The sequence below is a fragment of the Papaver somniferum genome, chromosome 8 (assembly GCF_003573695.1).
Source record: "Papaver somniferum cultivar HN1 chromosome 8, ASM357369v1, whole genome shotgun sequence".
NCBI lineage: Eukaryota > Viridiplantae > Streptophyta > Magnoliopsida > Ranunculales > Papaveraceae > Papaver > Papaver somniferum.
Window position 1 is genome coordinate 174,552,008 of NC_039365.1, and position 24,876 is coordinate 174,576,883.

The 24,876-nt window shown below is 35.6% G+C and overlaps 2 protein-coding genes across 3 annotated transcripts; both read left to right on the forward strand.

Moving 5' to 3' along the window:
- Positions 1-3,827: 3,827 nt before the first annotated feature.
- Positions 3,828-9,914, forward strand: LOC113304021 (1,2-dihydroxy-3-keto-5-methylthiopentene dioxygenase 1-like). Of its 2 annotated transcripts, none has more exons than XM_026553121.1 (4): positions 3,828-4,015; positions 4,107-4,201; positions 4,313-4,543; positions 9,240-9,914. In XM_026553121.1, exons 1-4 carry the CDS (start codon positions 3,922-3,924, stop codon positions 9,372-9,374), a joined length of 555 nt encoding a protein of 184 aa, XP_026408906.1. In that variant the 5' UTR covers positions 3,828-3,921; the 3' UTR covers positions 9,375-9,914. The 2 variants fall into 2 exon arrangements, with proteins under 2 accessions (XP_026408906.1, XP_026408905.1); XM_026553120.1 differs by lacking the exons at positions 3,828-4,015; positions 4,107-4,201; positions 4,313-4,543 and adding exons at positions 8,357-8,593; positions 8,694-8,788; positions 8,900-9,139 and having other exon boundaries at positions 9,240-9,904.
- Positions 9,915-15,669: 5,755 nt separating this feature from the next.
- LOC113304023 (uncharacterized protein At2g39795, mitochondrial-like) lies at positions 15,670-16,108 on the forward strand. Its single transcript, XM_026553122.1, has 2 exons — positions 15,670-15,790; positions 15,891-16,108. Exons 1-2 carry the CDS (start codon positions 15,696-15,698, stop codon positions 16,048-16,050), a joined length of 255 nt encoding a protein of 84 aa, XP_026408907.1. The 5' UTR covers positions 15,670-15,695; the 3' UTR covers positions 16,051-16,108.
- Positions 16,109-24,876: the final 8,768 nt, after the last annotated feature.

Genomic DNA, 24,876 nt, shown 5'->3' on the forward strand with positions numbered 1-24,876 from the left:
ATCACCCCGGTCAAGACTTAAAGAAAATCACTCCTACTTTGGAGCATCTTTTTCTATAGAAGAAGATAATCAACAAAAATGACGAACTATTGATCCGAAAAACGTTTCTCCTCCTATTCAATTGGTTCTCTACTCACACATGTTTCTAGTCTTATTTAGGTGTTCTTTCTCTTTTCTTGTTAGAATGCTTGATGTTATACTGGTATCATATGGTATTTCAATTTAGTTCTTAAAATTTGATGTGTTGAGCTGTTTGTAATCTTAACTTTGAATCATCAATCAAGAAAAAGAGTTTTATCAAAAAAACAAAAAAAAAAGGAAGAGAGAACTGAATAAAAAAAATGTAGGATTTGGTTAGGTATACCGTGCATTTGACAATGGCATGATGTTGCTGTGTTTCAGTTCTCCCTGAAGCTTGAAACTCACATTCTAAATTGAGAGAAACACATGATCCGAACTCACCAACTCGGCATGCATCGACTGTGGGGATACCTGCACCCAAGTTGCGGGAAAATGATTGGGGGACAAAAAAGTGGCCGAAAAATTGAAATTACTCGGTTTGGTATTACTAAAAATCATAACTGCCCAAAGAAGAATATCGTAATTGTTTTTTGTTCCTCCTTTAATACTTATACACCAATGATGCAAGGTCTGGCATTAAAGTTCACAAAGTTTCGTTACTCTTTATCTTCGCATACAATATAAACTCCATTTATTAATACTCGATTATTAAATAAATTCTCTCACATAATATTTTTAGTTGGTACCATGTGGGGACAATGTGTCAAATTAATAATTTTCTAAAATTGTAAAACAACAAAAAATTGAGTAATTATGTAGACCCCATATGAAATATAAATTAATAATTCGTTATATCTATATCCAATACATTAGTGATGTATAAATATTTTTTGAAAAAAATGATTCAATTGTCTTCTGATTTTTTTTTCAATTTTTTTTACTTAATATTCAGACTTTGTGCACATTCCACAATAAAAGAATATATTACATAGTAGGCAAGCGAGTAACAAGCTGCGCCGCAAACCCTTTTCAAAATCAAATATCACATTAAATTTCATCTCTAATTTTTCTTATCATCGTAAGAATTTATGGTGTTATTTTCTCATAGCTCAGCGAGAAAGTATTTAATGTGATTGCCAATTTAATAACATCGTTTCGTGAGAGGTATTTATTGTTAAGCTTTCATCATTTCCATTCATATCTATATTAGTTTCCATAACGATTTCAATTATTTCTTCATCAATCAACAATTACGTAACTTCTCATTGTCTTCGGGATATTCATGGCATCTTGATATTCATTGAGTGGCGATAACCCAACTTTTCAATCAAATTTTGTAGGTCTTGAGTGATTTCATCTGAATTGTATGAACTTGTATTATTTGTTGATCTAAGTTTACAATGAAACAAAGTGAGAGATTAAAGAGTGCTTTGAAGAATATTATTATTCTTCGATATTCATAAAATAATCATGTCATAATTAAAATCTATATAGAAATTAATAAGATTTTTCTTTTTTGAAGCATGGAAAAAGTTAATAAGATATTCATTAATATCTAAATTATTAATATCTAAATTAATAATCATTAATTTATTGGTTAATTGTTATCCCGCTTAACTAAAAAATTTTGTTAAGTGACTCATGTGGAGTCACCTTCGCACGTGTAATAACTTTTTAGCTGCTTTTCTAATATATGCATGCTTCAAAAAAAAAAGGTATTTTGTAAAAGGGTCGTATGTTTAGTGTCTAATTAGGGTCTGGGTAGTAGAAGATACAGTTGATGTAATAGGGTCGTAGACTAACTCTGACCATTAGAAAACTGTTAGTCTTTTTATGTTATCCTACCAGACACCCTGACCATCAGTTGACGGGTATTGACTGTTAAATCATTGTCAAAACCAACTTACATCGCCTTCTTCAGTTCTGCCATCTTCTTCAATATGCCTGAACTTAATTAACTAATGAGAGATCGACAATTTAAGCACTTCATCATTATCTCTATCAAATTTAATTTTAATACTGTATAATAAGATAAACCAAATGGATTATTATCTTTAATCACAAAATTCAACCAAATTTGGAGTATAACAAACCCATAAACACATGTTTTTATCAGGAGTTCATTTTGACGAATGAACTCCTGATAAAAGGTGATTTCTGAAAAAATAAGTAGAAATTATCAGGAGTTCATTTTGACGAATGGACTGCTACAAAGAATAAGTAGAAATTAACACGGAAGGGTACTTTAGACCATTTAATATTTTTAAATAATTATGGACCAAATGGAAAAGGTAATTTTTAAAAGGACTAAACAGACATGGGACCACCTAAAAAGGACCAACCGATATTTTTCCCATGTTAGTTTCTATATATATAGCACTGGTGCTGGTGGTTATTGTGTGTGAAGTAGATTTGGTTGTGGAGGGGAAAGAAGGAGATGAAAGAAAATCACTAACGAAAAGTGAGGTATCAGATCCAGTTAAGTGCTATGACGGGGTTAGGAATATTTAGGATATCATGTCCTTTTAAGGTTTTGCGAGGGTATTTTGGTAAAATATGCAGACAATCAAAGTTAGTCTATGTTAGTCTACGACCCTTTTACATCAACTGTATCTTTTACGACCCAGACCCTAATTATACATTATACATGCGACCCTTTTACAAAATATCTCAAAAAAATAACTAATAAATTCTGATGATCCCAACAATATTAAGTTATAGAGTTTATACTATAATTTATTTTATTTTCTTCGGTGTGGACAACAGTAGAAACAAAAATACAAGCTTTGCTCTAAATTTATAATAATTTTCTAAAAAAACCAAACCACAACAAGACATAGTGCAGTAGTACTATATATAATTTAATTCAAATAATAATTTAAAACATGTCAAAAGCCTAATCAAGAACAGAATTGAACAAAATGTTTTGTCGGGTTAGAGAGCTTCCCTAATACAGCATAAACCCTTGGACCCTTAGGGCCTTAGCAAAATGTTTACATACTTTTTTTAGTTTCCTCCTAGATTTCAGTTCTTATTTCACAATTTCTCTGATTATTTCACTATAATATGATTCTTGGACGGAAATCTATTCCCCAAAATTTTACTCGCCAAATAATAGCCTCCTGTACCGTCGCTGGATAATAGAAATTTAGACATACAATTGGTTAAAATGGATATGATAGGTACTTAGACATGTAAATCGGCTTATGCACGTATCATTATAATTACATATGATGGAGGTGTTCCTTTCTTATGGTAAACAATGAAGTTTTGACTAATTATTAACACAATTGATATGTGTCTGTCTTGACACAATTTCTCTGAACTCAAACATTTCAAGCGCAAAAAAGAGTCGGCAAGTAACAAATGCTAACATAAAGCCTAGTGAGTGAATCACGGGAAGGCAAGGTAATCGTGGAAGGTTCAGTTTGATTTTTGGGTACCAAAATGCACAAGGATTGCGACTAACAAAATCATAGGAGCATCAACCAGTGATTTATTGCCAAGTTTGGACACAACGGCGGTCCCCTTGAGTTATACTCCTCGCCTATTTCTCGATCTATTTACTTCATGCTAAAATACTATTTATCCAATAAAATGATTTCCCATTCAGGCCCAAATTGTGATAACGATTCATCGTCCGAAGGCGTCCCTGGGCAAACTGAAGTCACCGCTTTAAATACAATAGTCCCACATCGCTCATTAAGATAGGATCGTATCACTTTTTTGCCGTCCGTCTGATATAGCTATAAAAAGATCCTTCTAAATGCTAGTGAGTGATATTTTTATCTTTTTCCCCCATTTCCCATTTCTTTTGAATGATACAAGAGGTTACAGAGTAAGCTTTTAAGTACTCAAAAACCAATATCGAACCAGAGCCATAAAAAATAAGAAGAGACCATGGAGGCATGGTACATGGAGGAAGCCTCTGAGGATCAAAGACTTCCTCACCAAAAAATTCCTAATCAACCTGTCTCACTAAACAAATTAGAAGGTACATAGAGTTTCCTTTCATTTATCCCAATTTTACTTCCATCTTTCTGTTCTCAATTGTATGATTTTTTTTTAATCCTTTTTGTTGGTAGATATTGGGGTATTATACTGGCACTTGAACCCAAAAGACTATGAAAACGATAAGGAGTTGCAGGAAATCAGACAAACTAGAGGATACAACTACATGGTGAATCTTCCCCCCTTTGTAACACCCTTTTCACTGATTTGGGTATTTCTTAAATTTGGACCATTTGGTAGGATGATTGTTAATTTTTGAGTATGGGTTTTGTTTTTGCAGGATTTATGTCCAGAAAAAGTTGAAAATTATGAAGAGAAACTCAAGAATTTCTTTAGAGAGCATATCCACGCTGATGAAGAGATTCGTTACTGCTTACAAGGGAGTGGATACTTTGATGTTCGAGATAATGATGATCAGTGGATTAGAATTTGGATCAAAGAAGGTGATATGATTGTTTTACCTGCTGGTATTTACCATCGATTTACTCTAGACAAAGGAAATTATGTCAAGGTAAAATGGAAATGTGTTTTCTCTGAATGTCATTTACTCTAGCATTAATGAACGCAATAGAGAAAGTCTTCCCATTAGTACATAATATGCTTTGGACATTCCATATATGGTGCAATGTGATGAATAGGTGCAAGCCATAAATTTGTCCACCAAATAGGAAATTGAAGAGATTAATAAGCTACAGGAAGATGAACAAGAGGATAGACAAGAGGAATTTGAAAAACAATACATTCTAAATCACGCTAAATGGGGTTGCTTTCTCCGGTGAATGGGAGTCATTGACTTGGTCTCTCACCGAAGAAGAGTATAATATAAATCTTGCCGCATTTATCGAACATTGGTCTAGCCCCGATTATCCTGAGGATATTGTAACGTATGTGGTTGAGAAATGGTTGAAGCCGCACAAATGGCGTTTCGTTTATGCAATTAGTTACCAACCATCATAAATACTTTGGGAATCAAGCGACAAGTTTGGCAGAATCGGCTCACCACCGGTTGAAGAAAAATCTTTTTGGATGTGTCGAGAATTTTGTGATTGTGTTTAACGCAATGGAAAATTACTTCAACCGCGAGATTGATAGAATTAAAGAGAAATTTCAAAAAATCCGCATCATGAAGTACAAAAAGATGGTAACATCAAGAAATTGGAGGACCTTCGGTTGTTCAAGGGACTCCATTATAATGTTTCACATGCTTGCATTAAGAAGTTAATGGTAGATGTTAATTTGATTGAGACATGGGGAACCAAGTTAGAAGAGGTGTGTGTTTGCAACATGATGAAGTCTATGAGACTCCATTGTCGCCATATAGTATTTAACTATGAACATGGCATAATCCCTTTAAGCGATATAGATCCATATTGCCAACAATTAAGTTTTTTCCATCCTTCAAAGGGTGATGCCGGAGAAGATTTTGATGATAATGAAATGCTAAGAATCATTCTCGAGATGTACCGGAACATGAACAAACTCGAAAGGAAAATATTTTGGGATGACATGCGGACGATTGTTTATCCGCACATTTCGGAGAATGTCCAAGAACCGAAAAAAGGAAAGGGCAAAGGTAGGCCAAGCACCAAAGAAACAAAAAAATAAGTAAGAGAATATGCAAAGGTGTTGGCTAGGAGGAAAAGGGAAATGAACGCTTTTACTAGAGATCCTTCGGGCATGAGCATACCGCGGCGAAGTACCAAGAAGATTCTAAGAAAAGGGCTAGGAGTATTATGGAAAAGGGAGACACAAGTGAACGGGATACGAAGAAAAAAGGACCGATGTTACACTCGGCACCAATCCAACCTACTCCATCGGAACCGAGCCAACCAACTCAACGAGACGTGAAGCTTAAGGCTCCAATGTGCCCCATCCAATAAAGAAGTCGATCAATTGATGATATACCACAACTTATTAATAAAAGCTATTTGGAAGAGTTACCTCTTTACATTAGAGAGTACGTCATATCCACCGATGACGTCCCTCCGGATGGTAATTGCGGTTTCCACGTTGTCGTACAACAACTAGATCCCTTTAACTAAGGTGCCAAGCTATATAATGATTGTCCAATCACCTATGTCTGGTAAAGGTTGTTGATGAAGCTAAAGGAGAACCCGGAATTTTACAAGACAATGTTGTGCGATAGGGATGCTAGTCTCAATGTGCAGTTTGTTTGGTATCAACGCCGTCTCCACGGGGACAATACAATCACAAGGGATCATTGGATGGGCGTTCCAATATGTGGGCACTTAATCGCCGATGCATTCAATTGCGTGGTTCACTATTTCTCAAAAGATGCTAGTTTTACATAAACTCCGAAAACAACCATATGTGTTGAGCAACTTAAACATAGGAGAGTGGTGATTATGTTGATTAAGAACAACCACTTTATAGGCCTCCGATTAGAAGACAATTATCCATTGCCTCCGATATACGGAAACTCTTATTGCGTAAATTTAACCCGACACAATGTTGGGTTAGTGCATTATGTATGAGTATAACATGGAGATGTGGAAAGCTTTGAAGAAGCCGAACGAAATTATACACGAAGGTCAAATTTCCCTTGAGGATGATTAAATGTACCATTAATTAAACTAAGTATGCTTTGAACATCATATTATGAATTAAAGATTGTGTTTTTTTGAAATTTGGTCTTATTTTTGGGTGTATTATAGTGTAGTTGTATAATTTTCTTTTATTTTTTAAGGTTTACAATGATATATTCGGTTAGAAAAAGAAGTTTATGTAGCAATCGAATCGCTTTGTTTGGTTGCCTAGTACAATTTCGCAGGTAACCGAACCCTACGCTGAACTGTTATTCAAAGTAGTTTGATTACGTATTAAATTTCGCAGGTAACCGAACTACTATCACACTCTCCTTGCTTTTGGAAGCATTGAGTTCGGTTACCTGGTAAAATTGTACTGGTAGCCAAACTATGAGTTCTTTTGTTTTCTGGTGGCATTCGGTTATCCACTGTATTTAGCGAACTAACCGAAACTGCAGTTCGGTTAGCCTATAGTTTTGTGAACGTACAAAACTGTCTGTTCGGTATGATCTATAACTTGGACAAACAACCAAACTTTTAGCTGGACAGAGCAATTAGACTAGTTTTCGGTCATTAAAAGTAGGCATGTCAATATGTGTCCGATATCCGGAATTCGTTTCCGAGTATTCGATATCCTATAGGATTTTATCTGTTTTATCGGATATCAGATATCAGATCGGATATTCTATCGGATATTTCTTCCTTAATATATCGGAATCGGATTAGGCTCCATCCTAATTGTTAATATCCGATATCCGTTGGAACAATGACTTGTTTGTGATTTACCCTAACCATATTAGAGTCGAGTAGAAGAATAAGGAAAAATATCCGATATGAAATATTTGAGAAATTGACTTAAATTTCAATTATGAACAAGTTTTATAGGGTTTTTAACATTTTTTATCGGAACCGGATATTGTCGGATAAATATCCGATAACTTAGTCTATCAGAATCGATATCTGATTTTGATATCCTATAGAATATTATCAGATATCGAATATCTGATAGCGCTTAACCTATCGGATACGGATTTCCAAATATCCGACGGATATTCTTCCATTGACACCCCTAATTAAAAGTTCTATAATTTAGTTAAAATTGAAAAACAATAAAAACCAAACATTTTTTTTTATTGAATTCTTTTGGCTCCTGGACTTCATAACCATTCTTCTTTGGAAGTTGGCGAGTCTCCAATAGCAGGTGTTAAAAATCCTATGTGGATTTTTTTAAGACCCTTATTTAGGAGGATTTGCACATATGTTAAATATAGGACCCCATGACTAATAAACCATCTCCAATAGTATTAAAGTTTGACCCTTAAAAACGTTATGCAATGAAATCTTAACCGTTTAATTGTACTTTAACTAATTATTAAAAATAAAAAATATGACATGAAGGTCATTACGGAGGTCAAGATAAGACTTTTTTCAAAACCTTCAAATTTCATCCCTCCCGTTTTGGAGGACCTACTGTTGGAGATTGGTTTAGTTAAAAAGAAGGTCTAAAATCCTAGGTGTTACTAAAAAATAAATCTTCCACCTTAGAGCTTCTCCAATGGATCATCTGTGAAATAAAAAGTCTTCATCCACGTAGGATGCACTACCATTTTTTTTTAAAAGAATCTCCAATCCTAGCCTATTTAACTAATATGGAGATGACATGGCATATTTTTAGGTAGACATCCTCTTGGCTAACCCAACCGAGCTGCAATACCACGAATTTCCAAATAAATACGAGCCGTCCATTTGACATGTAGCGATAAAAATCGATAGTTTATCTTATTCTTCTAGATGCAACCGATAGTTTATCTTATTCTCCGGTTCCTATTTCTTTTGAATGATACAGGCTACACAGTATGCTTTAAGTACTCAAAAATCGAACGGGAACCATAAAAAAAAAAATCGAAAAGAAGAAGATACCATGGAGGCATGGTACATGGACGAAAGCTCTGAGGATCAAAGACTTCCTCACCAAAAAAATCCTAATCAACCCGTCTCTCTGAACAAATTAGCAGGTACATAGAGTTTCATTTCATTTATCCCAATTTTAGTTTTATCTTTCTGTTCTCAATTTTATTCAATTGTAAGATTTTCTTAACTTTTTTTTGTTGCTAGATATTGGGGTGTTACACTGGCACTTGAACCCAAAAGACTATGAAAATGATAAGGAGTTGCAGAATATCAGGCAAACTAGAGGATACAATTACATGGTGAATTTCTCCCCTTTTTTAAAACCCTTTTCACTGATTTGGGGATTTCTTAAATTTGGACCATTTGGTATGATGATTGTTAATTTTTGAATATGAGTTTGGTTTTTGCAGGATTTATTAGATTTATGTCCAGAGAAAGTTGAGAATTATGAAGGTAAACTCAAGAATTTCTTCAGAGAGCATATCCATGCTGATGAAGAGATTCGTTACTGCTTACAAGGGAGTGGATACTTTGATGTTCGAGACAGCGATGATCGGTGGATTAGAATTTGGATCAAAGAAGGTGATATGATTGTTTTACCCGCTGGTATTTACCATCGATTTACTCTAGACAAAGGAAATTATGTCAAGGTAAAACAGAAAACGAATTTCTCTATATGTTAGTTTTGTGGAATTTAGAGACCTTTTAGACTTTGTTGAGGTGTTTTTTGAATTATGTGATATGTTGCAGTTGATGAGGTTGTTTGTTGGCGAGCCAGTGTGGACTTGTTATAATCGTCCACAAGAAGATCATCCAGCTAGAGTGGGTTACGTCAAGAATTTTGTTGATGATAATCAGCAGGGAGTGCCGCTGGAAGCTCATTGAGTAAGCCTTTAGCTGTTTTTATGCACATCATGTTCTCTATAGTTGTCCTATGTGTATTTTAGACTCTATAACTATTAAGGCATGAAGAGCCGATAGTATAAGATACTGGAGCATTGATGACAATAAGCAGGGAATGGTGCTGGAAGCTCATTGAGTAAGCCAATACCGGTTTTTATGCCCATCATGTTCTCTTTAGTTGTTCTATGTGTATTTTAGACTCTATAATTGAAGGCATAAGAGCGAACAGTGTAAGTCAAGTTTGGTGCATCTATATCAACTTATCAAGCCTATGTATTTGTGTCGGGGATGTTGAATTTGGTGTCAGGAGACGAACCTACTCCTGAGAATACTCCTAAGCTTGAACTGTTTACATTCCTTGAGAATATATTGTAGATTATTGGATTTGTGTATTCCAATTGGTGTTCTCTTCGTAGATTTGAGAAATCACTTGTGAGTTTCACAACACTTGATCACCAGAATACAAACCCCTGTCAGGGTTGCTATGGTATAAATTCTAATTTCATGTCTTATGTTATGGAATATCTATGTTACGCTCTGTAGTATAGCTTTTGGAAACTTACTTTACGAAGCCCACTGCCATGAATATATACAGTCTCGGCTGCTAAGACCAGAGTCTGAAGCTGCGAGAATCAGCATTGACTTGATTAAACTGTCACCGGTATGTTTATTTTCTGAAAGGCAAGTTAACTTTGTGTTCAACACTGAGAATTCCAGGATTCCCACATAAGATTAGACTTCGCCAGTTATTATGAACTAACTCAAACCTGCTATGTTTGAGACTTGAGAATAATATTTTACTGCCTTTTCTGTTCGAATGTGATTACATACTTGCTTGAAGCTTGACCTGTTACAAAATGATGATTCAAAGTATAAGAGGTCGAAGAAGAATCCTTAATGGAACAATAATACTTTAGGAGGCCTTAGACTCTGAACCAGTTGCAGTCTACAAATCAAAGTATCTATCTGTCAGATATATTTAAAATGCTTAGAAAAAGAATGTTTATCTAGTTAGACTGTAGAAAGAATTTTCTTTTTCGAGCATGGGTGACCGACCAGAATGAGTCCTGCTACTGGAACTACTAGTAACAACTGACAGTCATGAATTCTGAGATTCTAGTAATTTTTTTTTTGCAGGGCTAGTACACAGAGATACTGGAATGTGTTCAGTTGTGTTGGTTGAATATCCACAACCTTAGGGATATTTTTCTTTTGGGATCAAAACATATGATAATTTAGCGTTTTTTCGACAAAATTTGCACTCTTACTTTTGATTTGAAATCACTAATTTGCATCATTACTCTTACTTTTGATTTGAAATCAGAAATTTTCTTGGAATAGACTAGTATTATAATACCTCATCCCATCGTTTCCTAATGTGAAAGTCCTTAGGAAAGTTGATAGTTTCCCATCTCTAGGATTTGTCCTCTCCATATCCAAGGACCTCCTGGATTCAAAAAGATGGAGCCAACCTTAAGATTCAGGTCGTATGCGAATCTTCCCAGTATTCATGCCACGGAAAGTAACATCTAGAATTTCATGTTTAGAAACGTTAAATGTAGAAATTGGTACCCCGCATTCAAGTCTCCACCCAAAGTTAACCAACCATGTTCGTCATTTTTCTTGTTTATGTCTGTTACGGCTTCTTCTTGCAATGGTTTGCTTATATAACTCAAGCCCAAATGCAGTTCATGAGCGAAGCCCGGAGATGCAGAACTGTCATGGTTGTTATGAAGTGACACCGCTCATTTGCAAAGGATTGTATCTCTTATTCTCTCTATCATGCCTCTGACATGATGAAGAAAATAGGCTCATCTTTTTGAATATTTTGTTGCTGGTTGTTTTTTCTTCAGCTGGGGCAGCTACCCCTGCCCAGCCGGTAAAATGACCGAAGATAAAAAGGAGTAGCGTCCTAAAATACTTCACTTTTGCCCCATTCATTTATAACCGGCATCATATATGTAGTTGGCCCGACCGAGCGAAGTGAGGGAGGACTTTCTAAATGGTCATCTTTTTGTAATATGTGACACAAAGAGATTGTAAATGGTCCGGGCCGAAAAACCAAAAACGCCCGTTTGAATCAACTTTTTTTTTTCCTTAGACATTTTCGTAAATGAACAGAATAGGAAGGGAAAATTGGTAGTAGACATTTTCGTAAATAAATCAAAGAAGAAGGCCAATTAAATATAAGAGTCAAACTATATTTTAATTCCTTATATATCGTTTTTTCAGGGGTATAATTGGCAACCAAATTTTAATATAACATATCTAAAAATCAGCGCCTTTCAATTTTACAAATTTTATTTTGTTGAAACTTTTAAAAGAATCTACTCAATGAGTATGGACAATAATATCAAATTTAGAATTTTTACGAAAAATTTGGAGGTATATATAATTTACAGTTGGTTAATGAAGAACAAATAATCGTAACTCCATCTGGAACCCTAATTTTGAACAGATTTTTTTTTGAGGATTCTGATCCATTCTGGGTTTTTGTTAGTTAAAATTAGAGAAATAAGTTTCTTTTTTAATTGTTTTGTTTTGATAATATTTTAGGTTTAAGATGGAAGGGTTGTTGATAATGATCGATTTTAATGGTTTAATTGATGGAAGGTTTTTTCAGTGGTATTAGAAAATTGGTCTCCTTTTTTACGATGAAAGGGTAATTTATATATTTACTATATCTTCAGGACACCCCATAACCGACTAACTAGATATCATAATAATGGAAATACGCCTCTGTTAGAAAGTGAAGCCCCCTGTATGGAGTTTCCTAAATTAATAATAATTTTACTAAAAACCAAAACATAATATCGTACGATACTATATAACTTATTAAAATAATAGTTTAAACATGACAAAAGCCAATCAAGAACAAAATGTTTTTCTTGGATTAAAGAGCATCCCAGGTATAAACCTGGGAACCCTAGGGCCTTAATGGAATGTTTACATATTTTGTTTAGTTTCCTCCCCCGTTTTTCATTTGTTGTTATTTCACAATTCCTTTGATTCTTCACTATGATATATATACAACTCTTGAACACTATATCTAGGACTGAACATGATTTCGGTTTTCCGCTGGAATCTACCAAACCAGACCAATTAGAAAGAAATCAAACCGAACCATTTTCTAATGGATTGGTTACGGTGTAGAAAGTGGAAAACCGATAGTGTTGGTTTTGGTTTGGTTTGACCTCTAAAACCGAACCAAAAACCATTGGAAAATCGATTAATTTTTAAACTTAATTTCTACCCTTGATTTACAAGTATTAGATTCTACCCATTGATTTAGAGGATAAATAGAGACCCTAAATCTAATATTTCATTATGATACTCTCCCTCTTTCTCTTTCTCCTTCTCTAAGTCGCCTCCGTTCTCCACCGCCAACTACAGCCGCTGCTACTCGACTTTTTTCTTCCCGTCTTCCTTCTTTTTTATTTGTCAATAACTAAATTAAGATATATTATATATCTTCTTTTGATCTCTAGAATTGGAGTAAGCTTTAACTATTCTTGATATTTTTTTTTGTCTGTAAATTTGTGTAAACCAGTACTATCGGCAACTATGATTTTTATATCTGTAAATTTGTGTTTTTTTTTTTGATTTTATATAATTATTGGTTAACCAAAAACCACTGGGACAAACCGAAACCCACAGGAACCATTTGGAAACCGAACCAATGGTTAATGGATTGGTTTGGTTTAGATTTTTAGAAACCAATAGTATTGGTTTCGGTTTTGATTTGGCTAGAAACCGAACCAAAACCGACCATGAACATCCCTAATTATATCCATGTTGGATCCACTGAACTCACTTCTCCAAATAATAGCCTCCTATAAATACCCTCGCTGGATAATAAAAATTCATAAAAATAGATGATATGTAGTTAGACATATAAATCGGCCTATGAATGTGTCATCGTAACTACATGATGAGTGAGGGAGATTTCTGCATCACATGTAATGAAGGTGTTCCTTTTTGATGGTACATGATAAAGTTTTTGACTACTTAGTAACACAATTGATATATGTTTGTCTTGACATAATTTCTGTGAGCTCGAACATTTCAAGCATAAAAAAAAGCAGGCAAGTAATAGATGCTAGCATAAAGCCTAGTGAATGAATCACGGGAAGGCAAGTTATTTGTGAAATGTACCGTTTGATTTTTGGGTACTAAAATGCACAAGGACTTCCACTAACAAAATCATAGGAGCATCAACCAAACCAAAACGTTCCCTCTCTCCTCTTTCACGTCCCTCAACAGAAGAAAAGCTCTCACTCGTTTGAAACACCACCTGCTCAGATCTCATCCGTTTTGGGCCAGGTCTGAACGGGATTTTCATCTCTTTTTATTACTTTTCACTAGATTTTTGTTAAGAATGCACACAGTATGGTTCGACTCGGTTCTTGTCGAGACCGAGTACCTGTACCTCCCTAGCCTCGGTTCCTATTTTTTGGACCGATACCTGTACCATGTACTTCGGTTCCGGTACTAATCGGGACCAGTACGGTACCAGGTACGGTTCCGGTACTAACCTCGGTTCTAGACAAATTATCTCTCCAGATCACAAACATCTCTCCGTTGCTGTCCAGCGTTACCTCACCTGAATCATGTCTGAATGTTACAATCCAATCATCGCACCCGTAGTTAACATCACAGCCTTTCCATCTTTAGAGATCCTAACTGTAAGTGTAACCGATCTCAATATCCCGTTGCAACACGGTGTAGATGAATCATACAGCGTAACCATCCCCACTATAGGCTCAGCAAATCTAACAGCAGCTACCGTATGGGGTGCGATGAGAGGATTAGAAACATTTTCGCAACTTGTTTGGGCTTAAAGGTTACTAGTTGGAACTGGTCTGTACATTTCTGATTGGCCGACTTTTGGCCATAGAGGTGTTATGCTTGATACATCCAGAAACGAAACTACTATGGAGTTGATGATATTATACGGATTATTGGAGCAATGAGTGCCAACAAGCTCAACGTGTTTCATTGGCATATAATTGATTCCCATTCTTTTCCTTTGGTTTTGCCTTTCGAACCAGAACTAGCTCGAAAAGGATTTTATGGACCTGAAATGCGTTATTCTACAGCTAACGTATAAAAGATAGTCGATATTGGATTTCAACATGGAGAAAAGAAGATGAAGTTGTAAAAATTATGGACCTGAAATGCGTTATTCTACAGATAATGGTGTTAGTCACATGTACACCATTGTATATATGATAATTCGTCTTCATTTTACCGATGAAGATGAAGTTGTAAAAATTATTTTCTCTCACAGCGGTGATTAATGGGCCTAAGAAGCCAAGAGGCATCCCTCTGCGAAACTGTCCCATAATGCTTAGTGAAAACTACAGGGAGACCCATTCTCCCTGATGTTTCTACTGTGAAACCCACGCTCCCAAAACTACAGGCGCGCACCTAAATTCTGGAAGAAAATTATTCTCAAACCCAAAATATATAAAAATCATGTTTTCCCGAGATTTCCAATTCAATAAAACTACTTCTCCTCCTTCTAAAACCCTAAAAACATCGAGATTTCTGAGAAACCCTCGGCAAAAATGGCGACTTTGAGTAGAATGATGAATAAAGCCGCATATTCAGTAATCCCGCTAGCAACCGAACTCCTTGTAGAAACTACACCTCTGCCATCTTCACTACCCCATTGAAGACCAGCACCGCCATTGAAACTGTCACCGGCAATAGTAATCTATTTAGAACAACTCCAATTCTAACTCATCGTCAGTTCTCTTCTCTAGCTAAGAAGAAACCAGATTCCGATGACACTCTTCTCAGAGTTATTGATTCTGAAATCGTTGATGCTGAGGAGGAAGCTGGAGATTTTGAGGGTTTTTTTTTTTCTAAATTTGGAAAGTTTGTTTTATGAATTTCTGTAATGGGTTTGTGTTAATTTTGCAATTAGTTACTTTAATTTTGATTTCATAGTAAGAGATTAATTTGGTTGCCCTTGTCTTCATCAATTGAACAAGATTATTGTCTGTATGTGTGTTCTCAATAGGTTGGTGAGGCACCAAGTGAGTTTCCATTCAAGATTGTGGATAATGATGGAGCTGAAACTATTACACTGACTAGGAACTATCAAGGTGAGGAGATCAAAGTCACAGTGTTCAAGCCTGATCTCTCTGGTGATTATGAAGAGGGTGATGAGGAAGACCAAGACGACCAGGAAGCAAATCAAGGTGGTGAGGAGGTGGAAGAAGAAGCTGGTTCTCAGCCTGTTGATATGGTTGTAACTGTTAAGAAAAAACCGGTCCAACTTTGGAATTCGATGTTATGGTTGAGGCAGATGAAATTACAATCAACAATTTGGCTGTCAAGAATCCAAATGTTTCGGATGAGGATATTGCTTACGAAGGACCTGAGTTCTCGTAAGTTGAATTCATTTTGAGTTTTGGTTATTATATTTCTTGCTATTGGTTTTTGGAGTTATCTATTGATGTTGGTCTTTTGTTGCGTTTTGTTTTGAAGGAGTTTGGATGCGGAACTGCATGAAGCTTTCCACACATATTTGGAAGTCAGAGGGATTAAACCAAGCATTGCCAATTTCTTACATGACTACATGGTTAAGAAAGAGCATAAGGAATACACTGCGTGGTTGAAGAACTTGAAGAATTTCATTGCCAACTAGATGTTGCTCGAGTTCAAGAGCTTTTGAAGGTTAAATACTCTTGCGCAGGGTTAGGAAAACAGATTGTGTGTTCACAAATGAATGTTTTTTCTGGTGTTGGACGATGTTTACTAGAAATTGAGAGACAAATACTGGGGTCCGTTGCTGGTGTTGGTCTGTTTAGTGTCTGCAGATCATGGTTAAATACAGGCTCGAGATGTGCAGGTTGTGGTGATGTGCAATAGCCGATATAAGGTGCACTTAGCCGCGTTGCATAATCCGTTAGGAGATTTGGTTAGTGCTGTGGAAGATTTGGTCAAGGATAAACAACAAGAACATAACCAGCTGCAGCTGCTTGACCGCACCGTTTCCTTGCTAGTTTGTTGTGCGTTTGTGGGATGAGTAAAAGGGTTGTTTGCAACGGATGTGGCGTTAATTAGAAACCAGTAGGGTGAGCTAACTTGGGTACCAATTTGTTTCAGCATCGGATAGAGTTTGTTATGACTGCATAACATGTCAAGATCAGATTTGGTTTTTAGTCTGTTGGGTGTTGTTTTAAGTTGTTATGCAGCTATGAAAATGGATGCATAACCTGTTATGCATCTACAAAATTTGTTGCATAACTTGTTATGCAGTCCAGAAAACGGTTGCATAACACGTTATGCATCAACTTTTTCATCACTATTGAAACCAACAAAAACAAAGACTGCACAACTTGTCACGCACCTACAATAATATCTGCATAACATGTTATGCAGTCGTGAAAATTGATGCATAACCTGTTATGCATCCGAAAATATGGCTGCATAATGCATTATGCATCGAGAAATTTGTTGCAAAATCATTTACGCATCGAGAAAATAGATGCATAACCTGTTATGCATCCGAAAATATGTTTGCATAATGCATTATGCATCAATTTTTTATGTACGCACTAAAATCAACCAAAACAATGGATACATAACTTGTTATGCAGTCGATAAAATGGTTGCATAATTCGTTATGCGTCTGCGGAATGTGTTATGCATCTTTTTTGGTGGCTGCATAATGGTTATGTAGTCAGTTTTCGAAATTTTGCCTAAAATGATGATCACCTCTGATTTTTTCGTGAAAAACAAAAATTTAATATTGTTGTTTGTACTCGTTGCGTAACTCTCTTAAAAAGATTTCCAACGATATAAAATTTGTAAAATTCCAAGGCGCGGATTTTTAGATATGTTATATCCAAGTTGCGTTGTCAATTATACCCCTGAAAAATTAGGCTGCATAACGAGTTATGCCTGAAAAATTAGTATGCATAACGAGTTATGTATTAATTCTTAATAATTTTGGATAATTTTGGGTGTCAGAGAAATAATTATGGGTGTCACGGTGTACAAAATTAATTGTGGGCCTGAGAATGAGAATATTTTTTTTTGGGGTCTCCCCCTAATTTCCCCTAATGCTTAACTGGACAAAATTACATCTCTCCCTTTTAAAGAATTTGAAGCTGGCCAAAACTAAGCCGTTAGGTCTGATTAGATTAAAATGCAGCCGTCGGATATGAGAGATTCCCGAAACTCCTGCACATAGGGAGTGAGGTATAATATATTGTACTCTATAGGGGTCTTACCTTAATAACTGAGTTTTAGAAGGATCAAGATTTCTTTCACTTTATCGTTCTTTTCCGTTATAAATAAGGGATACAGAATATATGCATCACCCCACAATTCAAATAATTAATTCTTAATCAAAATTTTCAACTTATACTCCATTTCTATCAGAAATTTTCACCGCATAATGATGACGATGATGATTATTGCAGATAAATAAAACGTGTTGTTAAATAGAAACGCAAGATTGGATTCAACAAATTTCTTACTAGGGCTAAAAGAAAACTCAATCAGCACCGTCCGATGTTTGTCAATGGGTTTTCCTAATTTTGGGATTTTCAATGAAATTTCGACTGAAATTGGACACTGTTATCAAAATGAAAGAATTTTCAGGGTTTCCATTTCTTAGATGACCGGGAGTTTACGGAGAACAGAAGTTTCAAAAATCTTTCCTTAAATTTGAGCTAGAGCTTAAAAAAAAATCGTCTTCTTTTTCGGATAATTTTGAAAGGCCAAAGAAATTCGCTAAAGGTTTTGAGCTCCGGACTCACTTTCTTCTTCAATCACTTGCACTACTAAGATTTCAGCTTATTGACTAACATATTTTTAGCCAACGTGGACTCAACTTGTCTCTTTACGTAATGCAAGGAATCAACTTACTATCGAGCACTGAACAAGCACATATAGGGTTCCCATTTATCTTCAGATTTTCCCTTTCCCTCCCTGAAGATCCCTTTCCTTGCAAGAAAATATGTGCATTTTCATGAGCTCATTTATTTTGGTGCGATCATAAGTTCTCATTATTGTTACCTTCCCTTGGGGCAGCTGCCCCTGTCAATTTTATATCATCAGCATTTTGGCTTCAAGACTTCACTGCCGTACTTAGTTGGCGGGTTTGAAGATAAATTCTGTTTTAAACTAGCAAACAAAACCAAACATAAAACTTGTCTAACTAGTCCAAAATATTTCGTTCAAAACATGGTGGTGCGATGAGCTGGAGTGAAGTTCAACACTACCACGGCAATACATATCTCTAATGGGTGTCTCCCTATCTCTCTCTTTCTCTCTGGCAATGTCTTCCTTTTCAACTTCTCATTTCTCATTTTGCACTATACCTCCCTTTCGATCCAATGACAGGTAAGATAGTATAGTAATTAAGCACTTGATTTCTGAATTTTTTAAACAAGGTTAGTGGTTAAGTGCCTATTCTTTAACTTGAAGATCTTTGTAATGTTTTGAAACAGAAACTCTACACTCAAACAAAACATTAGAGAGACCGGAGCAATTTCTATGTCTCTTGTCGTAAGGCCTGCACCTCAACTGCGGAAGCTTAATAGAACGGGAATATATAGGAACATTTGTACTTATCGCGTATCAGTTTCATTGGTATGCCGAATGAGGTCATTTTTCGATGGGGCATTTTCATGCTTAGCTTTCTCAGCCTTCCATGATCAAACAAACAATGAAACTAGGAGTTATATGGGTAAAATTATCAGTTGCGATAATGGATTTAGCCGGGTTGATTCAATTGTTCAAATACTGCACGAATGTGCAAGGAGCTTTTCTACAGACATACAGAATCATGAATTTTTAAGTGGTCGGTTGGAGCTGGAAAAAGCATGGGTCGGTGTGGATGTAAATTCATGGTATAAACATATAGCATATCAGGTATGAACCCGGGATGATGTTGTTAATCACACGATTGCTAAATCTTGAAGTATGAAGTTAGCTGACATATTTCTCTAGAGTTGGCTATTTTTTCATTCATGGTATGTGTTGGAATTCGGTTGGGATGGATTTAGCGACGTTATTCTTTAGAGTTAATTGGCGAAAATTGGTTCGCTTATGGATGGTTTCCCTTAACTATATCCTTGCAAGTTGCAACACAATTCAATTATATGGTTGGAATCTGTTTGTCAATGTTGAGCAGGCAGCAGTATGTGCACTGTTGAATACATCAATAAGAGAGAGGCTGTTGCCATTTGGTGAATGCAGTGCTGAGCTTTCTCTAGTGCGAAAAGTGTGAGTTACATACTTTTGTGGGTTTTGGTTCTTTTGACTTTCTTATTTAGTTCTTTTCTTTTCCTCAAAGATCAAACTTCATCACAGGATAACCATTTTCGTTGACAGTTTTCAGTCTCTCCTCAAGGATAACCATGATTTTTGAGCATATTGATGGTCAGCTGGCAATAAGGGACACAAGAAATGAAACATTTTGGTCATATTGTGTAATTTATAGGTCGTGGTTGAAGAATGCGGATGGGTCAATTTTTACGCTACAATTCCATCTACAGATCTTAACGATAGAAGGCGGTCCAAGCAGCATACAATCCAAGCAGAGAAAGAAATTATTCTCTCTGCTGTTTTCACAACATGTTCTGACGTTTTCTCAGCATTTGAGCACTATCAAACTTCAACACAACATTCTTTCAATATGAAAGTGGCTGCAGTTTTTCAGCAAAGGTATACAAATTCGACTCATATTGAATTGAAATGTGGTCTGTTTACTCAGTAGTTTCTTTGATACTTTTCCCAGTCAGGTTCTCTTAAGCGTTTGTTTAGAAGATTATTGGGCAGCATATTATAAATCTGGGTACGTTTGCGTGGCTTTTTGGGGTATTCTATGTTAGTCATGTGTTATTAACAAACTAGTAATTGTTTGGGATATCATCTAACAGAGAACTACTAAAGAGTGCTGAAATAAGTCTTCGTGATCCAGTATTGCAACCAACTACTCCACGCACAACCGACGTATCTGTATACTCCATAGTGCTTCGAGAGATTGTCGACTTTTTCATACCGGGGTATAACTACAATAACATCGTGGCTCAAACTATCAAGGTATGTTGGTATCTATATTTTTATGCACTCTCTCTCTCTCCCAAATGGGTAAAAACTACCGTGAACTACTTAGCCACGAGCTCCTTGGCAAGATGTAGACACAAAAAAAACTTTAAATATGCCAATGCTGTGCTACAGAGCGTTTGCGCTGGTGAAACGAGAACATACGGAAGTTTGTTCAAGAAATCCGTTAACAGGCTGATATGTATAAGCTGTGTAAGGTTCACAAATCTTGTTCATTTTTTTTTTGTAACATAGAATTTAATTATCTTAATAGCGAAAAAATAACTAATTAACTGTTTCATCGTATTGATTTGTAGGATATTATGAAAGGAACTCAGTTGTTGTTCATCGATATATCTGTCTTTCGGCCTCCTCTTCAAGTGCATATATAGCGGCCACAATCTCACACAACTACAAACAAAAACACTGAGCCAAACAATTGCTGATTTTGGCGCAGTTATTCCCATAACAGTTCTTATGCTGATTCCTGTGAGTACTAGTGTACATTCCGTTCGTGTTGAAAGAAATTTTACGGTTACTTCGAATTTTAATAGTTGTTGAATTTTGATTCCTTCTCCTTATTCACCCGAAAGGTTGGGAATGGTGAAACAATTGAACAGAATTAAGAAGATGGAAACTGAGACATGGATGAACAATTATACCCAATGAATGTAACTCCATTCCTCCTCTTTGCTATAATCCTTTTATGACAATGTAAAAATAAACAAAGACCTATTCTCTTATATGACGGTTAAGTTGTTTCTAGTCGTCTTTCATGCTTTTCGAAACAACAAAATTCATTCCAAAAGTACTGAGATAGCACAAGAAATCATCCTTCATGTTACATGTCTTTGCTACCTTTTGTTGTTTTTACTTGCATGAGAAAATATCAAAGTCGTTATATAATTACTCGACAGTATATTTTCATTACCTCCTCTAAAGATCGGTAATACGCAATAATATTAAAGAAAAAGCCAAACAAAGAAACGAAAAGAAAAACAACTATCAAAGCTAACAACTAACTATGACATGTTCTACGACTTTTCTTTAGCTTTGAGGATTTGAACATCTGGATGTTGGATCAAGGTTTATTGGTATGTGAGTTCATCATTCGCCATGATTGGTTGTTGTTGGCCACCTGTGAGAGGGAGGAGCAGTGGAGGGAAACCTTTAACTGATGACAATATGTTTGAGAAAAGAGATACTATACGATATGATTTAGACCAACGACAATACAATCAGACGATATCGAGTTGGACTTGGATTTTCGTAGACTTCCTTGAGTCAAGTAATATTTTGAGAACCGGATCGGGTATCGAACTGGCAAGTCATTGGATCCGATTGTGATTCCCGGGTCAATTGTGTAAGAAGCTAAGAACCTGTAACATCATCAATGACAATTCCATTTCATAGTTCAATTGTTCAAAAAGGAATATAACCTATATCCCTTAACTATTTTTCTTTCTTTCTCCTCCCATAGGCCACCACTATGTTACGCCCGCCACCGCCACCCCTCAGCACTTACCGCTACAATTGCTGCTGCCTAAATGGACTTATAAATGTTAAGCTTAAAGTAGTTCAAGCTCTTGTGCCCAACTCGAAGCTTCTAGTTTATTAACTCATCAGCATCGATTGACCCAAAACACCAGCAAGTTAACTCACGGTGAGAGAAACCAACAACTAAAATATTGTTCATATCAAAGTAATTAGAGTTGTAAAGTGATAAAAAAAAACATTTAAATTTTAAATTCAGAGAAAATCACAGAAATAAAAAATTTAAAAACAAATTACATAAATTCTTTAAATTTAATCCCACAAAGTTATAACAGTTGTATCCATGCGGATATTACCGGGATAAATTGGATAACAAAGTGTTCCGCCAAGATTTTGTTTTCACTGATGGTGGGACGCTAGTGTTCCTTATCTTTAAAAAAGAAAATATTTTCTTTATCAGTAAACCATAATTTCTAAAATTTAATTATACTTTATTCAGTTTACCCCAATATCTCACGGCTTCTTTTATTCAACGTTTTTTTGAACTATTAAAGATTATACTGGTTGAATATCGTTTAGGTTTGCAACTCAACAAGAAGGTCATCCAGAATGCCAACCAATAAATAAGCATATGAGTCACAAGGAAATAACGTAGGTTCAATTGAATGCACATGTTAGTTAATTTCATGTTGTATTTTCGAACGTCATTTAAATTGCATGTAATCCTTCCCTAGTGCTAATCTCCTGTGTCTGTTTATTAAGTTCTCAGTAGAACATATTTCTTGGACCAAACTCTTAAGCCATAAACTTTCGGTTGCCACTATGCCCGAATCAAACAGAAAATTTACATGCCAGTCGATGTTATAAGCTGAAGCCAGCACATGAGGATGTTGAGTCACGTATCAAAATTTGTGTTGGCAAGAGGCGCAGTAAATGACGTTTCAATACGCTTATCTTAGTACCATTTGAGGTTTCAATACGTTCATCCGCACTCCTAGAGTTATATATATTTCATATAGATGCTGATCCAGAAATCTAAAATTTTGATACGAAGAGGCAACAAATTTTCAGCGTGCAACGAAATTTTAGGGCGGGTATTAGGCACAATTAGGCTTGGAAACGAGCCCAGCAGAGTAGGCAACTGCCCAACCTTGCCATGAGCTGGCTCAGCCACCGGTTCATGCAACTATGCATGTCTATGCCAAGTTGCCAAAGCAGCAATGGCAATTGGTTGCCTGACTTGATTAGTTAATTATCAAGAAACCTATACCATCGAAGTATTTAAAAAAGTTAAAACTCCTATCCGTGAGAATCCCAAATACGAAAATCTGTTTTCACCAAAATTGGTATACATAAATATTAGGGTTGCATTTCGAGAGTTAATAAATTCTTTGGCTTCATTCAATATTTTTCTTCTTCTTTCTGTTTAGGTTTATCAAAGGATTCAAAGCACTGTTTTCTTCTCAAAATAATGGAGAGATATTCACAAGAGGCTATGGAAGTCGACGAAAATATCAATGATAATCAAAAATCATATAAAGATGAAGTAGAAGTGGCTGCAATGATTCTTTGTAGTTTCAAATCAAAGAATGAGCCTTGGTGGAAGAAATTGGAATTAGGGTTTCCAGACATTATTCCTCCTGCACCACGAGGACCACCACCATTTGTACCATTGCAAGAGGAACAAGATTATGAGTTTTTTGATAACATTCTTGATATTGATTCAATGGAGCAAGAAATAAGTAGAATGGCACAGCCGTATTCAATAGTCTCAACTACAAAGCAATTGTACAAAAGCGATATTATTAAAAGCCAAGGAAGATTAAATTTAAACAAAGAATTTGTTGAGACGGAGATACTAGAATCATTGCTAAACATTAAAAAGATTCCGAAGGAAGGAATTGCAGTTAAAGTATATGACAATGGATTACAGAAGTTCGATATGTTTCTCAAGGATTGGGGTCTTTTGGTTCTTACTAGTGATTGGAATCATTTTCGAAGTGCTAATAAGTTTCGAGAAGGTGAGAGCATACAAATATGGGCTTTTCTTGATGTTGATGATGGTAGACTTTGTTTTGCTATTTGCAGATGTTGAATATATCACAACAGATGGAGATCATGGAGTATTGGAGAACAAAGTAGGTAGAAGAAAACGGTACATAAAAAATATGCAGATAGTAAAAAGGTAAAAAATTAGCAATAAATAATTATAATGCAAAAGATTAGGTTTCATATGTTATTTTCAGTTTAGTTTTTCTATATATCTTCGATTTTTTTGATGAAAGTTTTTAGGTTTCAAGTAGTAGTTTCCTCTCAACTTCTTTGCTGACACATATGTTAGAGTTTTTTATTTCCATATATATTATGATAAGAGAGCTCGAAATTTGATTACTGGGTCTGTGAAGTTTTATACCTTTAATCTTTTTCATCAAATTCTTACAAACATAGATTTAAAAAAGTTATAAGCCTTGATTTCTGCAACATATTTTGCATTTTACTGTGCATATATATTGACTTCTTGCATACCGGTTCTGTGTGGAGTTGAAGCCCTGGGACTGGGATGTCTGTTACACCATAATACAGTTCTGTCTGCAAGCCATTGCACCCCAATAAACTGAAAGAATACGGCATTTATTCATTTGAAAACAATAAATTTCTGCTTCCCATAAACAAATGCTGCATAATCAGTTGTTACATTTGTAGTTTCAATTCCTGAAAGAACATCTTTTCCATCTTTTTCCCGCTGCTCAACTTTTCCAAGTGAAGGTTAATGTATCGGCTAGCTCAGACCCGGAGAGGTATAGGCTGTTCTGCTGAGATGGTGGAGTCCAAAGATTTATTCACAACTTCTGAGCAGAAAACAAAAACAAAAACTAGCTTGTGAAAAAAGGGTAACCGAGACCAAGAGTGCAATCTT

Coding starts and splice junctions, on each gene's coding strand:
- LOC113304023 (XM_026553122.1), top strand. CDS start 15,696: ATGGTTGAGGCAGATGAAATTACAATCAACAATTTGGCTGTCAAGAAT. Junction 15,791..15,890: donor TACGAAGGACCTGAGTTCTC/GTAAGTTGAATT, acceptor TTTGTTTTGAAG/GAGTTTGGATGCGGAACTGC.
- LOC113304021 (XM_026553120.1), top strand. CDS start 8,416: ATGATACAGGCTACACAGTATGCTTTAAGTACTCAAAAATCGAACGGG. Junction 8,594..8,693: donor CTCTCTGAACAAATTAGCAG/GTACATAGAGTT, acceptor TTTTGTTGCTAG/ATATTGGGGTGTTACACTGG. Junction 8,789..8,899: donor CTAGAGGATACAATTACATG/GTGAATTTCTCC, acceptor TGGTTTTTGCAG/GATTTATTAGATTTATGTCC.